Source organism: Atta colombica, unplaced genomic scaffold (genome assembly GCF_001594045.1).
Source record: "Atta colombica isolate Treedump-2 unplaced genomic scaffold, Acol1.0 scaffold198, whole genome shotgun sequence".
Classification (NCBI taxonomy): Eukaryota; Metazoa; Arthropoda; class Insecta; order Hymenoptera; family Formicidae; genus Atta; species Atta colombica.
The window spans coordinates 3,887,119-3,901,327 of record NW_017259291.1 but is presented as its reverse complement, the minus strand read 5'-3'; the positions used below and the strand labels follow the sequence as shown (position 1 = coordinate 3,901,327).

The 14,209-nt window shown below is 36.3% G+C and overlaps 1 protein-coding gene across 1 annotated transcript in view; it reads left to right on the top strand.

The window, feature by feature from the left end:
- The window catches only part of LOC108686868, a 292,272-nt gene that overhangs the window by 139,823 nt on the left and 138,240 nt on the right, over nt 1–14,209 (top strand). Inside the window, exon 5 of the mRNA XM_018192364.1 lies at nt 11,927–12,064. Coding sequence (XP_018047853.1) covers nt 11,927–12,064 — 138 coding nt within the window. The remainder of the gene's footprint in view (nt 1–11,926; nt 12,065–14,209) is intronic.

Here is a 14,209-nt window from a genome sequence, read left to right as displayed (position 1 = left end):
CCCTTTGTTAATTAGACAGATGAGAGTCACTTTAGTAATTCGATTGGATGAATACGGGGATCTTCTGTTATCATCATTGATAGGTTGTTATCGGGAGAATGAGTAGCTCGCTCCAGACAAATTGGCTAGTCAAATCCTCTGAGGACTCGCATCTCTTACTATCCATCCTCGCTCTACCGGCTGTCACGATAAAGACTTGATCCATGCGTTCGTACATGTGCGATTCATGTATACTTTCGCCGCCAATTTAACACTGCCTTAAGTAAATCTGTGCACATTTATGTTTTATATAATGTATAACAAAATATATATATCGAGTAATTCGCTATATATATATATAACAAATTGCTCCAAATTGAGAACATCTGCTATAATATATATTTTATTTTAGAGTCATTTTTCTGATGATACATTAATTGAGACACATTTCTCAAAAATATAGTATTAATATTATTAACTCTTAAACGCGATATGGCATACTTAACTTTCTTTTTCCAATGTTTTCTCCATATCTTGTAATTTTTCTTATTAAGATACATGCATTTGTTTGATAACTACTTCTTTTAATGTCTAGCATTTTAATTGAGAAGAAGTTTTATTGTATATTTATTTTTATAAAAGTTAATAATCAAATTGGATGAATGTGCCATATTGCACCGTAGTGTGGTGGCGTTTAAGGTTACCTAAATTTTAATTATTTAAATTTTATCCTAAAAATTGATCTGAACTTATACGAATGATCTATAAATTTTCAAGATTTGAATTTAATTCAGAGTGACGATCAGAATTGCGATTCATTTTTACGGATATAGACGTAGAGTGGTAGGTAGGTGCGTACTTTCTTTCACGCGATTGGGGCATTCATAACGCGAGGCGCTTTAAATAAATGGCGAAGTTATCTCGATAGGCAAACCCAATGTAGAGGTTGAAGGGATATGGGGCGCGATTCCGGCATTCAAGAATTCAAATATCTTCAAATTCGGTCACCCGTCCCTCGTTCCTCCCATCGCTTTATGTTCCCCTCGATCTTATATCCCACCTCGTTAAACGGGCTCGTTTATGATACCTCAGTTACATTTGGCATGCATGTGGCCATTTCTAAGCAGCGCTTTCTATATCTACGATCTATTCTACGGGGTCATTTCGTTACATCGCGCTTAAGTGCACTTGTTATAGCTTTTGCTTTACACGCTAAAACGTTCAGTATATACACGCAATTGTAAGAGAAAGAAACAGGCGGAAAAATAAAAATTAATACAATTTTAAATCAATGTTATCTTTTTTCAGAAACAATCTATACGAATTTTGAGAACGTAATTCACTTTAATAATTTTCATTATTATTATCAATAAACGTATCAGTGAATCAAATTTCAATATTAAAATTTACGATAAAATCTGCTTGGTATATATTCTAATAATTGTGTAATATTATTAATAATTGATAATCTTGTTACAAAAGAATTTATTAATATTATTGAATATATATATATATATATATTATGAATTTAGATTAATTTTATTTTCGATCACATACACACACATACACAAAATAAAAACGCTATTTTATGGGCAAACACTATTTAAAAAATTTATAAATAAATGATTCCTGCTGCGAGTCGGTAGCAAGCAGAGAAAAAATGATGGAAAAAGTTTTTAAAAAAGAAAAAACAAAAAAGTTACTTCAATGTGGTTCCGAGCGAGCCGTGGTAAGCAAGGTTGACAGACGGAATCTTTAACGAAACTTCTTTCGCTCTCGAAAGAGATCCACTCGTAAACAGTCTGACGTGGCTTAACGTGTGTACTGATCCGCTTTAGAAACCGTAAGTTCCACTTAATTTCTCTTCGATGTCTGAAGGCGATGAAAGAATGCGGTAAAAATATTTATTTTTCTTCTCTCTGTGTATCTTAAAAATTTTTCTTCTAGCTATTCGTAATAGAAAGTGCCTCATCGTAGCTAAACCGTAGCTTTACCGAGTAAACTTTAGCTATGAAAGACAGCAATTAATTTGACGATATCAGTTTATCGCGACATTTTAACATAACGCATTATGATATAATATTTCAGGAATCTTTTACATATTTGCACATCAAAGAGAAACGCAGAATAGGATTGCGTTTTTAAAGTTCTCATTAGTCGTCTTTGAATGAACACATTCGCAAGCAATTTCGGAAAGTAGGAAAATCCACTTTTCTCCGAGTTTTACAGGGATTTTGCAGGACTGGCAACTGTTTAAGGAAATAAGAAAGCATGAGAGAGAGAGAGAGAGAGAGAGAGAGAGAGAAGCAAGGAAAAAGATCTGACGTAGGGAGAGAAAACCCAGACTCATTTAAATGTACGATACTCTTCGCCTCTTATCGCATTATGGTAAATACAGGGTGTACTCTTCTTTCTTCGTTGGCACGAGGTAGAGAATAGGCTAGGGGAAAAGGAAGACGAAACGAGGAGAGAAACTGCTGATTGCAAATTGACTTCGCTACTGAAATAATACCGACGGCCGCGTGTTACTTGTAATTCTTATTGCGCGAAGTTCGTTACGGATTTCCTCCGCCTCCATCTCTCTTTGCGCAAACACACACACGTATAAAAGTACACGTACATACATGTTTCATCCACCTGCCACTATACACATGTACGCGGTTAACGGGCTGTGTAGGGTATCCCGCACGATTTACTTCCCCAATTTGCTGGTTTGGTGGGAGCTCTATCATCTCGTTGCGCGCCACTCGTTTTTCCGATCTCTCTACTGTTTTTCCTCTCTTGCATCCCCTTCCTCTGTCGTTGTGTCGATACAGAAATGCGGGTCGTCCGATAAAATTGCTTCATCAACGCGATCGCTGCCGCGTGTGCGCGTGCGTTTAATTACCGAAATGCCATTTGCGCACCCGGAGGTGCGAAAAATGTTATTATACGTAGTACTCGTTAGTGATCAGCGACGATATCATTGAACGCTTTCGTCGGGTTTTCATTAACGATCGATATGAGGTCACGACTCTGAAAGTGTAGTTCAGACATCGTCTGAAAAGTCCCATTCAGTGAATGTTTAACGTAATTAATTATGTATTACGATCGCGTAAACTTTAAATTTTTCGTAACTTTTATGCAAATTTGTAAGAATATTATTTTCAAGAAACGATTCAATATTAATAATGATGTATCGTTATAATTTTTTTATTTTTTATTAGAAAGAATTCAAAGAAAATAGCAATCTTGCAAATATTGGGTTGTCCGGAAAGTTCGTGCCGATGTTGAAGGAAAATTTAAACGCAGAAAATTTAAATTTTACTTTACTTTAATTTTTTATTATTTTTTAATTTTAGTATACATTTATTGAATTATATAGGTTAGTCGGCACGAACTTTCCGGACAACCCAATACTATATCAGAATACATTTTGGGTTGTCATCAAAACTAAAGATCAGGAAAATGTCAGGGAAACTATCAGAGGAAAATTAGGGAAAAATCAAAGATTTTTCTGCAAAATTTTTCTGAAAGTTCTTAATTTTAAAGAAGTTTAATATGCGTAATATTTTTTACTTATATATAGTTTTGGAATACTATTAACAATTAAATGCTTCCAAATTAAATGTCAGCAGCATTAATAGTAAGTTGTTTGCTATGTTAAATTGCTTTTTTAAACAAAATTTGATGATTTCCAAAATTCATTTTCATCAGGATAAAAATACAAAAAATTTTTTAATATTATTTAAAGTATCAGAGAAAATCATGAAATTTTATCTGGAAATTAGAGAAAAGTTATGAAATTTTAGAATTAGGAAATTGTGGCAAATCCTGAAATTGGAATGACATGTAAAAGTATTGATATCTTATTACCTACATGCATTTTTCATATTAAAAAAAAAAACAAAATTGAAGGAGTGACTAATAACTGTCGACGGCAACATTGTAAAGAAATATTTATCGCGTTGTCCATTTCAAGATACGTATTGCGCTTGTACAGAATTTGAATACGTTTCACGGTCGCTCGAGCTCGAAAATTGGGTCCGTGAATTTTGCAAGCGCGAAATCCGACGGCGCGTAGATGTCGGAGGACATTAAAAGGCGCTTTTAGCCCCTGCGCGCTACGCAAACTAACGAGCCACCCCTTCGCGAGAAGAACGATCGTTCGGAGGGAAGCTGGCGTCGTGCAGTCTCGGAAATTGTGTCGCTGCATCGATGCGAAAATGTTTAATCGACAATCACGGCTCGATTGTCGTCCATCCTACGAAACCGCCTTAATTGCGGCGCGTTAATTATAACGGTATGATTATTGGACCGTGAACGTAATTACCAGCGCGCGTGTCTGCGATGATTAGCTCTGCTTTTGTGAGGATGAGTCAGATCGGAAATTGCCTCGTATAATCCAGAATTCTGAAGTTACGACTGAAAAAGATATTAAGTTCACGATGCTAATTTATTTAGATGTGACAATCGATTGATTTGTTTTAGCTCGTAAATAAATTCTCAATTATAGATTCCGTCTTATCTCATGCGTTCGTACATAAAATAGACTAATAAAATGATCACTTGTTATATTACACGATTTTAGTTACATGGAAAGATTAATTTTGCTAAAAATTTTATTAAATACAGATCTGAAAATAACTTTGCTGGACTATCAAAATAATAACGTAGAAATCTATGTATGCTAAACAATTCTAAATAAGTAGTAAATATTCTAGTAATCAATATGAGCGTTCTTCATAATTTGATGATTCAACAAAATTATTTTTAGATCTCTACCTAATTAAATTTTTAGAATTACAATTTATATTAGACTGGCAAAAATTAATCAATTAAGAGAAATAAATATATTTGTAATCAAAGCGGATTTTAATGCTTAAATATTTCGGAGTGAATTTATAACTATTCAATTTTGCAAACCGCGCGTCGAATTTTTTTTCAGTCTTGAAATCATGAACAGAGAATTGGAGCAATAATTCTGTATCATTATATATTAAATTGACAAGCAATTAATAATTTTTGATGTTAATAAGAAAAATATTATAATAATTTAATATCAATCTAAACATCTTAAGAACTAGATAAATAATTTAATTGATTGCAAAAAATATTATTTCAGCAGCGATTCGAACCCGGAAATTTTTAAGCATTATTAATTTCACATTTTTAATTTCAGCAAATCCATTCTTACTATGTATCATGTGCACACCGTTCACAATTATGTCCATACGGAAAACAAAAAAACTGTAACGGTATTTCTGCCGCGAGAATATATTAGAATATATTAAGAGCGGTCGCGTAAACCGTACGATAGTTAATTAAGCGGCGAAATTGTTCACGTGACGAAGATGAGCGCCGTAAGACAGAGACCACAGGGGATCGACGGAATAGTCAAGGATTTCTAAGAGATTTCGTGGTTCCTGACGGAGGGGGGGGGGTGCAAAGGGGTGCTAAGTTTAAATTTTAGAGAGAGAGAGAGAGAGAGAGAGAGAGAGAGAGAGAGAGAGAGAGAGAGAGAGAGAGACACTAGGGGATACGACCGAGATAATGGCGCCGGCTTACGTCGCACAAAGGCGGCGAGGATGCCGGGGCCGTGCTCTCGAGGTCGGACTCGTAACGCGACACTTGTGCGCTACGGCTTAAGTTTCGTAATACCACTCTCGGGTGACTGCGATACAGAAGATACAACCGCCACCAGCGGTCGAGGGGAAACCGCGGGAGACTTAATACAATTTACATATCCTCGACTGTACGCCGCGCGATCTTCGCGGTGTTCACCAATTCGCATCGAGAATGGCTCTTCGCTGTCATCAAGATTGTTCGCGTTCTCATGCTTGCGTTTTTTGCACTCAGTATCTTTGCTTTCTCTCTTTTTTCAACGTCCGATATAGTATATTTATCTCGTTTTAAGTGCAAAAATTTTTAGAAATTTTAAGCAATGCGAGCAAATATTTTTATTAGTTCGTCGGACATTAGCCATGCAAGAACGACACGTGCGGGAAAACATGAACATTTTGATAAAACAAACTTTAAACTTAACACATGAACGCTGTTGGTTGAAAATTTATGAGAACGCTCTTTTGTGCCACGTGTCCTTCAATGTTTAATTAAATTTCAAGAAGAGCTTAAAGAATGATTAGAAGTGGTTTCTGTTGCAATTGCTTCAACAGCAAGAAGAAGAAGCTTTCTGCGACTACTAATTTTAGGAGAATTTTTTAAATACTGGTAAAGAAGAAATGTATTAAGAGCTGAAATTGCACGCTTTTGAATTTGCGCTGTTTTCAATAGTGGAGATTCGCAGTTAATACCTATATAAACGTCGATTATTTTGTGAACGCACGACAGTCAAGTCCTTTTACAATTTTCTGCATTTAATCGTCAAGAAGAACGCATCTCCTAATTTGCTAACCGGCTTGTCGAATACCGAGTTTTTATTAATTATTCTCGCGTCCCCGTCGAATCGATGATTACATCGAATTCCGCGAATTCGCGCAAATACGCCAGGGATCGACACGACGAGTAATTACGAGTGCGAATAAACGCGAGAGAAGCCGGCGTCGCTTATAATTAAACGCATTCCTCTCTTTTTTTTGATTCTCTTTCATAGCGAGATAAAATTTGCAAGAACTCTGGTATCACCGTAGTATGTTCGCATTCACATTTCGCATTCACGCGCGCAATTTCGATATGATACCGAACGCTATTTCGGCTGATTTACACGATAAACGAGCGCGTTTATATATACCGTAAAATAAGCGGCGGTTCTATTTACCGAACGCTGAAATATGATGCTTTTAATGAAATTAGAATTCAGCAATTGACCGAAAACCAAGCGATTACCGGATAGACGCGTGCAGTTCGGAGCAGTTACCGTGCTCTAATTTTCTATGCTCTTGAGTGACATCCTTTTACAATTATTATTATTATTATTCCAATTTGTATCATTAGTTAACGCATGAAAAACTCATTTGAAAAACGCTATTTTTTTTTGCATGCGCAGGTATTATTATTTTAGAATTATTTTCGAGCAGTTATGAAACAATTATATATTTCTTTCTTCAATATTTCTCTCTCTCGAATATTTTCCTGAAAATATTCTATCATTCGATACATTTACATGTGCGTGATGCAACGTGTCGAATTCGCGCGAGACTTTCGCAGCGATGCGAGAATCGAGCATTAAAAACGCTCGACCCGATACCGACGTCGAATTTTGGCACGCTGAAAGATACGCGAACGCGAGGGATTAACCGATCGACCGGTCGAGCTATCAGAATCGATGATACGAAAAGCCGGGGATCTCCATCAAACTGATAACGCATATTCGCGTAATGCGTCGACGTGTATCGTGGGGCTGGCAGGAACGCGAGGGAGGACATATGAGAAGGGCGGAGGGGAGGGGGAGGGATGTGAAAGGCTCGGAGATGGGTGCTGCAAGGTAAACGATATTTACGTGGCTGGAAGATCGATAGCAATTTAGCCACCCTTCGCCGTTCTGAACACTTCCCGGCGGCGACGGTGGTGGTGCAGAGCCGCATCATCCCCCATTCTCTCCCTTGCTCACCCATCGTTACGCAGGTACGTCCACCATCACCTCTGCTATGCTTCCTTCCTCTTGCTCCAGCCTTCCACCTTCGTTCGTCTTCCTCCCAGTATTCTTCGCAACGCGGCCTAGTCAGTACTCATCCATATACATCGAGAAAATTAATATCTGGGCTTCGTCGGGTTCGTTCGCGCGCGCAGTGAATAAACCCGGTTGCGCCACCCGGGTTTCCAACTCACCCCCATCTAAAGCATCCTTCGTTCTTCCCTTTCGCCCCTTTCTCGCGCTGGCAGCGATCAACGTCGCGCATCTTCCTCTCCCCGTACCGTCGCTTTTTTGCCACGCGTGAATGGCTCTTACTCCCGACTGTAATAACGTCGTTTAGCGCCAGCTTCGCTTAAATAAATTTCTTTGTTATTTTTGCTTGCTATAGAATAGCGATGTTGCGGGAAATTTTTTTTATACGGCGTAACGTTACACATGGCTATCTTCCTCGGAATTTAAACGTAACTCAAGTTAATCATGCGAATTGCTCCGAGCGTGGCATATTGCACGTTAACTGCGAAATGTATTCATAATGAGAATACTTTGATACAAGCAACACCGAGTGCTGGGTTAATGTTAATAATAGCGCCGAGAGAATTGCAATTTTTCCTTTGTTGCCGTTTTCTCCCGAAAGATCCTGCGCAACCGACATTTTCTATTACCACGTAATCCTTTCTTTATTACTTGCAGAAAGCTTAATACTCTCGTTCTTCGAAGATAAATGTATCGCTACGATGATTAATACGTGTCCGAACAAAAATTCAATTCGAAACTGTAATGTGAGTATACGATACGTTTCACGTATGTCGGCTACACATCACATTTCTATTGTGAAAATCCGTAAAAATTATATTGACATACTACGTGTTTATTTTCTGAATTACGTTTTAACATTACATTATTCGAAAGTATAAGAACAATGCTGCATCAGTATCTCGTTAAAAAATTACGCATGTTTCCAATTTCCTTGTGGGTTTTTGAAATAAAAAAAAAAAAAAAATTCAAACATTTTTCAATTCACGTAGGTGATATTTTCGAGAGAAATACGCGAGAATTTTAATGCAATAATTCACATCGATATCCGATCTTTCGCCATGTCGTGTATTTTTCAACAAGCATGGGTTACTATCACCCTTATTCGTCATTCTGCCGCACGTCGACGTTGTAACCAGGGGTAACGTCCGGCGTAGCCGCGCGCACGCCGCTTATATTTACATATTTAACTAACCCAACGGCGCGAGCATTAACGCAAACACAGACGGATAATCCGGAATATATTAATCCGTGGCGGGCGCATACCATCGCTTTGAATTAACGTGAATATTCCTGTGTAAGCCCCCGCACGCGCAGCAACGTCGAATCGGACGAGTGCACCACCTCGCATGCATATTACAGGTATGTTAATGTGCTTTCTCTCCCTCTCTCTCCCTGTTATCTCCCTCAGTCTCATGACATAGCCGTTCCCGCGATGCAGTCGGATGCGCACTTTAACGATGTAAGTGGAGAACGAGGGAGAGCGGAAACGATGAAGCGCGCGACACGACTGTACGTGCTATCGGAATGTCCTTCTTGTCTCCCTTCGAGCGAGTTAATCTGTCTCTCGGGGGAAATGAAATACACCGGGAACAAATCGTATTAATGCAGGGACAAACAAGTGGCGCTTTGAATGCGATAAGTGTAGTCCATATATAAAACGAACGATTTTGTTGAAGTATCTAAAAATTTAACTAGATATAGATCTGCAAATAATTTTGTTTGGAACATCATAATAATTATCGACATGTAAACTTGTTAGAATATTAAAACTTTTTGTTATGAACGTTTAGTATTTTATATAATTATTTTGATGATCAAACAAAATTATTTTCTCTATATTAGATTTACATCAAACTATATTTTTTTAGATTTACTTTTTAGCAAAACTTTTTCTTCAGTGTATCGACTGTATTCGTGTAACGAAATGCTATTCTTTATTTTTATTTCGGGTATATACATTTCTGAGAAAAAGAATATTTTGTTTATAAAAATTGATTTATCTTTTTAGTTTAACAACAAATAAACAATTACGTGTGGTATTATGACAACGTCGCTTGGTTATTATATAATGTTATAACACATTATACCGGAGTTAATGTGTGTCAATATTATTATTGACGTGTACAAAATATATCCATCGGTATAAAGCCTGAATCTGGTCGGTTTTAGCAGAAAACGATATTTGCCCGCAACATCAACTATTGTTATCAGTATTCTATTGACTACCAACGTAAATTGACTGATTCGAGAGAATGCGATTTTGCGTTATTATTGAGGCTTATTAGGATATATATTGTAGCCTCTGAACAATGTCAACATCTGCGTTGTCTATCGATATTTGCAATATATATTTTCCGCGAGATGTGTAAGTCCGATGATGAGAGGACAGGTCGAAAACCACGGACGACAGAGCTTCCGTAAGCCGCTTTCGTCCGTATCCTCGAGGGGATTTAAGTCCCGACTCGTGCAGATCAAATTGTCGTCAAATATTTACAAGTAAGGAACCATTCGTCGTGTGCAGCGCTTCGAATGTGTCGTCGTAATGTTGCCGTACTTGTCACGTCGCGTCAGAATCGACGCAGATGAAGACGCCGCGCCGTGCCGTGTCGACGATGACGCCGTACTCTTTTTGCGCCGTCACGCGCTCGCCGAATGCGCTGTTTGAATTTTAATACATCGTAAAATCGTGGTGATTTCTACCCGGGTTAATTCTCGATCCCTCATCGAATCGAGTATGAGCGCATATTTTTTTATTGATCTCGATTTTATCATCGTTTTTGAAGGAAAAGATCTTTTTAGATCGAAGTATTGCTCGTCTTTTATCTCATTCCTTATTCTTCATAGTGAATGAAGAATAAAAACGTTCATATAAATTTTGTTAAAGATCTATGCACATTTCATCGGTTGTATTTTGATAGAAGAGAAATTTTTGCATCTTTTTTTTAGACTTTGAATGAATTCTTTTTGTAAATCATAATCATATTGATTAGAAATCTAAACTAAAATCGATGTTGTTTTGATCGGAATGTAATTAACTTTGAAGTAAATGCACTTAATGAAAGTAGCTGATACTCTAAAATGCACAAAGTTTGGCACATAGCCGTACATCCTCGTTGTATCATGGAAACCATCCGGAGTCTTGAGAGATCTTCACTGCCTGCGAGATCTTTCAAGTGTGCTCCAGCGTTGTTACCGTGTAGTGGCGAGATATGCGAAAGATATGCAAGCTACGCTGCTCTTATGCCGCTGAGAAATGCTCGTTTTAACTCGTAACGGGTAATAATTTTGTCACCCCTTGATAATAGAATAACAATACAATCAACGATCAATGAGTATCTTAAATTTAGATATATAATGTTTAATGATTATTTTGAGTTTAATGATAATTTCTTGAAACGTATTTATATCGCTACTTTTAGAAATACACGTCATGAAAGTATCGAGAAATAGAATAATTTTATTGACACATGAATGTCTCTTCTAAAAATTTGCTGAGAATTCTCGAAAAAATCGGTGACTATAATTTTCTGAATAAGTGTGCAGAAACGCGCCGCAATTCGTTTATAGAAAGTTATTTTTGTAGTACGCACTTTTAGCATGCGAAGAATGTCATTCGTTTGTCAACGCCGATCACCTGTCAACTTCAAAATTGCGTAAGGTTGGCATTGAGACGAATCGAAATCAGCGTCGAAAGAGATTTTATGCGAAGAGTCAGTTATTTTCTCTGAGTCATGTATCTTTATTTTTGAATGTATTTGTTATTGTATGTATACAAATATAAATGATCTTAAAATTAGGGTTGAGTCGAAATAGAAATATTCACTATAAATATATCTTTCATCAATTAAAAACTATTTATATTCACCTTGAATGAATAGGCATCATATCGAATATATGGAATAATGAATATATAATATATTCGACATTGCCTATTTATTCAGGATAAATATAAACATCTTTGCATTGATGAATATATTCAAAATTTCTATCAATATAATATCATATCAAAATTTTCATTCGATATCGACAAGCCTATCCAAAATATATAGCATGTTGAAAGACTTCTTACATTTGCTGTTGCGTTAATCGAATAAACTTTATCTTCCAATATTCCAATATTCTAAACGAGGAGTTACATTTGATAAAAAATTATTATAATTATATAGTTGATTAAGTAATTAATGAGTTATAATTAATTAATCAGTTAATAATTATAATAAATTGTTAATTTTACTTTGCATTTAGATCCATAAGAAAAATTAATTAACTTTATTTATGATATAAGTTTCTACATATAATGATATTAACAACATTTAATATTTTACTTTCGTATTTCAGGAAATGGGAACTTAGAGTTGTTTGATAGTGAGAGCGGACCGGACCTCACACTATCACCTCAAACCTTCACGTCAACGGCGGAGGCCTTCATCAATGACAATAGCGACAGTCTCGGGGTTCCAGGAGACAACGATACCGGTAAGTCATCTCTATTCAGTTAAATCAAACGATCCTCATTCGAGATGAAAAAAATCGCAATCTCTTAATACAGGAAGAGGAAATGAATTCTGGTTGAAAATTAGACTTCCATAATTGATAAATAATAGAAAGAGATTTTTAATATATATTAGGTAGACGCAAGAAGTTGTGCATAAATATCAAAAAATGATGTATATTTTTATTTAGTTTAATTCAGATGATAACAACAGAGTTTCGTAGCGCGCGCATCGTATACTGTTATAATCAAAATGCTTAATTTCTCAATTTCGACTTAGGCTAAGACGATGAATCACAGGATAACCACGACAATGCAATTCGCATGACAATGATTTTAACGCGCGACTTCCCGTAATTCGATTTAATTCAATCTGCGAGAGTGCAAAACGTCGATGGGGCGCCGAGTCGTTAAGCGCCGGAACATGGGACAATGCATTAACGTAATTGTTGCTCTCCTCGTCAACGGCACGTAGGAACAGCGGTTATAACTAGTTCGAACAAGTCAGAGGGAGAGGAAAAGCCGTTGTCGCGCGTATGCCGCGACACATAATGCCTATTGTTTCCGACAAGTATAAGGGGCCACCGTCAGGACAGTCGTGCACAAGTGCAACGCGCACGCTTTGTTTCTTGGAGAAATGTTGAAGGACAATCAGGACCAGCCGGTGGATATAGCAGTAATTTCAATTATTATTATATTCTACTTCCCTCGAGCGGAGATAGCTATTGAGAAAAATATGATAATTTTTATATTACAATATTTATTGAAGGAAATATCATATCAATTTGAACATAAAATGATATATTCAGGTGTATTAACACAAAATTTATTTGCTTAAGAATAGCTTTATTATATTAATCATCCTAGTTTTAACGCAATGTTAATGTAATGTTTTTAAACTTCTGGCAAAATCCCTCTGGCTCTACAAAATGTATTATACATTCGACCTTTGATATTATTTTCTAAATAGCAACTTTCAACAAACTTGTGTATGATGAATCATATATTCTATTTATAAAATGCGATGCAAAACATCGTGCAGCTTGCAGTTCTTAGTGACGTCATTAACATCAGAGTGTATTTCCCATATAAACTCTAACGAATGCAGGTTGAGCCAAAAAATCATAATCAGTACACATCAAAATATATGTTTCGCACAAGTTGTTCCAAGAGATACTTTTATACAAAGAAGATGTCATTAAGTAGGTATATGCGAAGAATATCGTTTGGCGTATACGCTTCGTCGATTTTGCCGCAAGAATGAATATTGCCACATCGTAGGATCGATATCGTGAATCAGTAGACCGGTGTCATTCAGCTCGTCTCGTCGAGTGAGATTTCGCGAGCCAAAAACGTACTCGACGGTCACGAAACACGAGCCAATAATCATACACGTCATCGCGGTATTCGCATATTTCCGCAAGACACATTTCATCTTCGCTATTATCGAAATTGATACACTTCTTATCCGACTATCGCAAATGAAGCAGTTTTCATCAATAGTTTAGTTAGTCAAAAAATTCGTATTGAACATTTAAAAGTGATATTTCTTAGATAATTTAAAATCGCAAAAATTTTATCTACTACCTCTTTACAATCTTTGAATTCTACAATTTTATTGAGTTAAAAAAAGTAAATCTAAAAGTGTAGGACGCTCAAATTAGTTGCTAAAAACTTTTTACAGTATTGCTCTTCATGTTTAAATTTCCTACATAAATATTTTGATGATCCAATAAAATTATTTTTAGATTTGTATTTACCTAAATTTTTTAATATTTTTTCAAAATTATTCTTTCTGTGTAAATATGTATCTTGGGGGTGGGGAGGGGTGCAACGAAGTTTTAAATAAAAGTTTTATCACGGATCTACATACTTAAAATTAGTCGAAGAATACGGTTAAATCCATAAATCTTAAAATTGATTCAGAATAGTTACATAACTTTGTATAATATTCTGATTTAATAAACCTTGCGAAACAACTCGTTCGAGCACTTTTCATCTCGCTTTACAGCTCGTATTCTCTTATTCCCTATATTTCGCGGTAAGGGAAACTCTCCTCATCATTCTTTGGTCCTCGTATACGTTGAATGGATTTATTGGAGAGTTGGTTTGCAATGGATGAAACATGT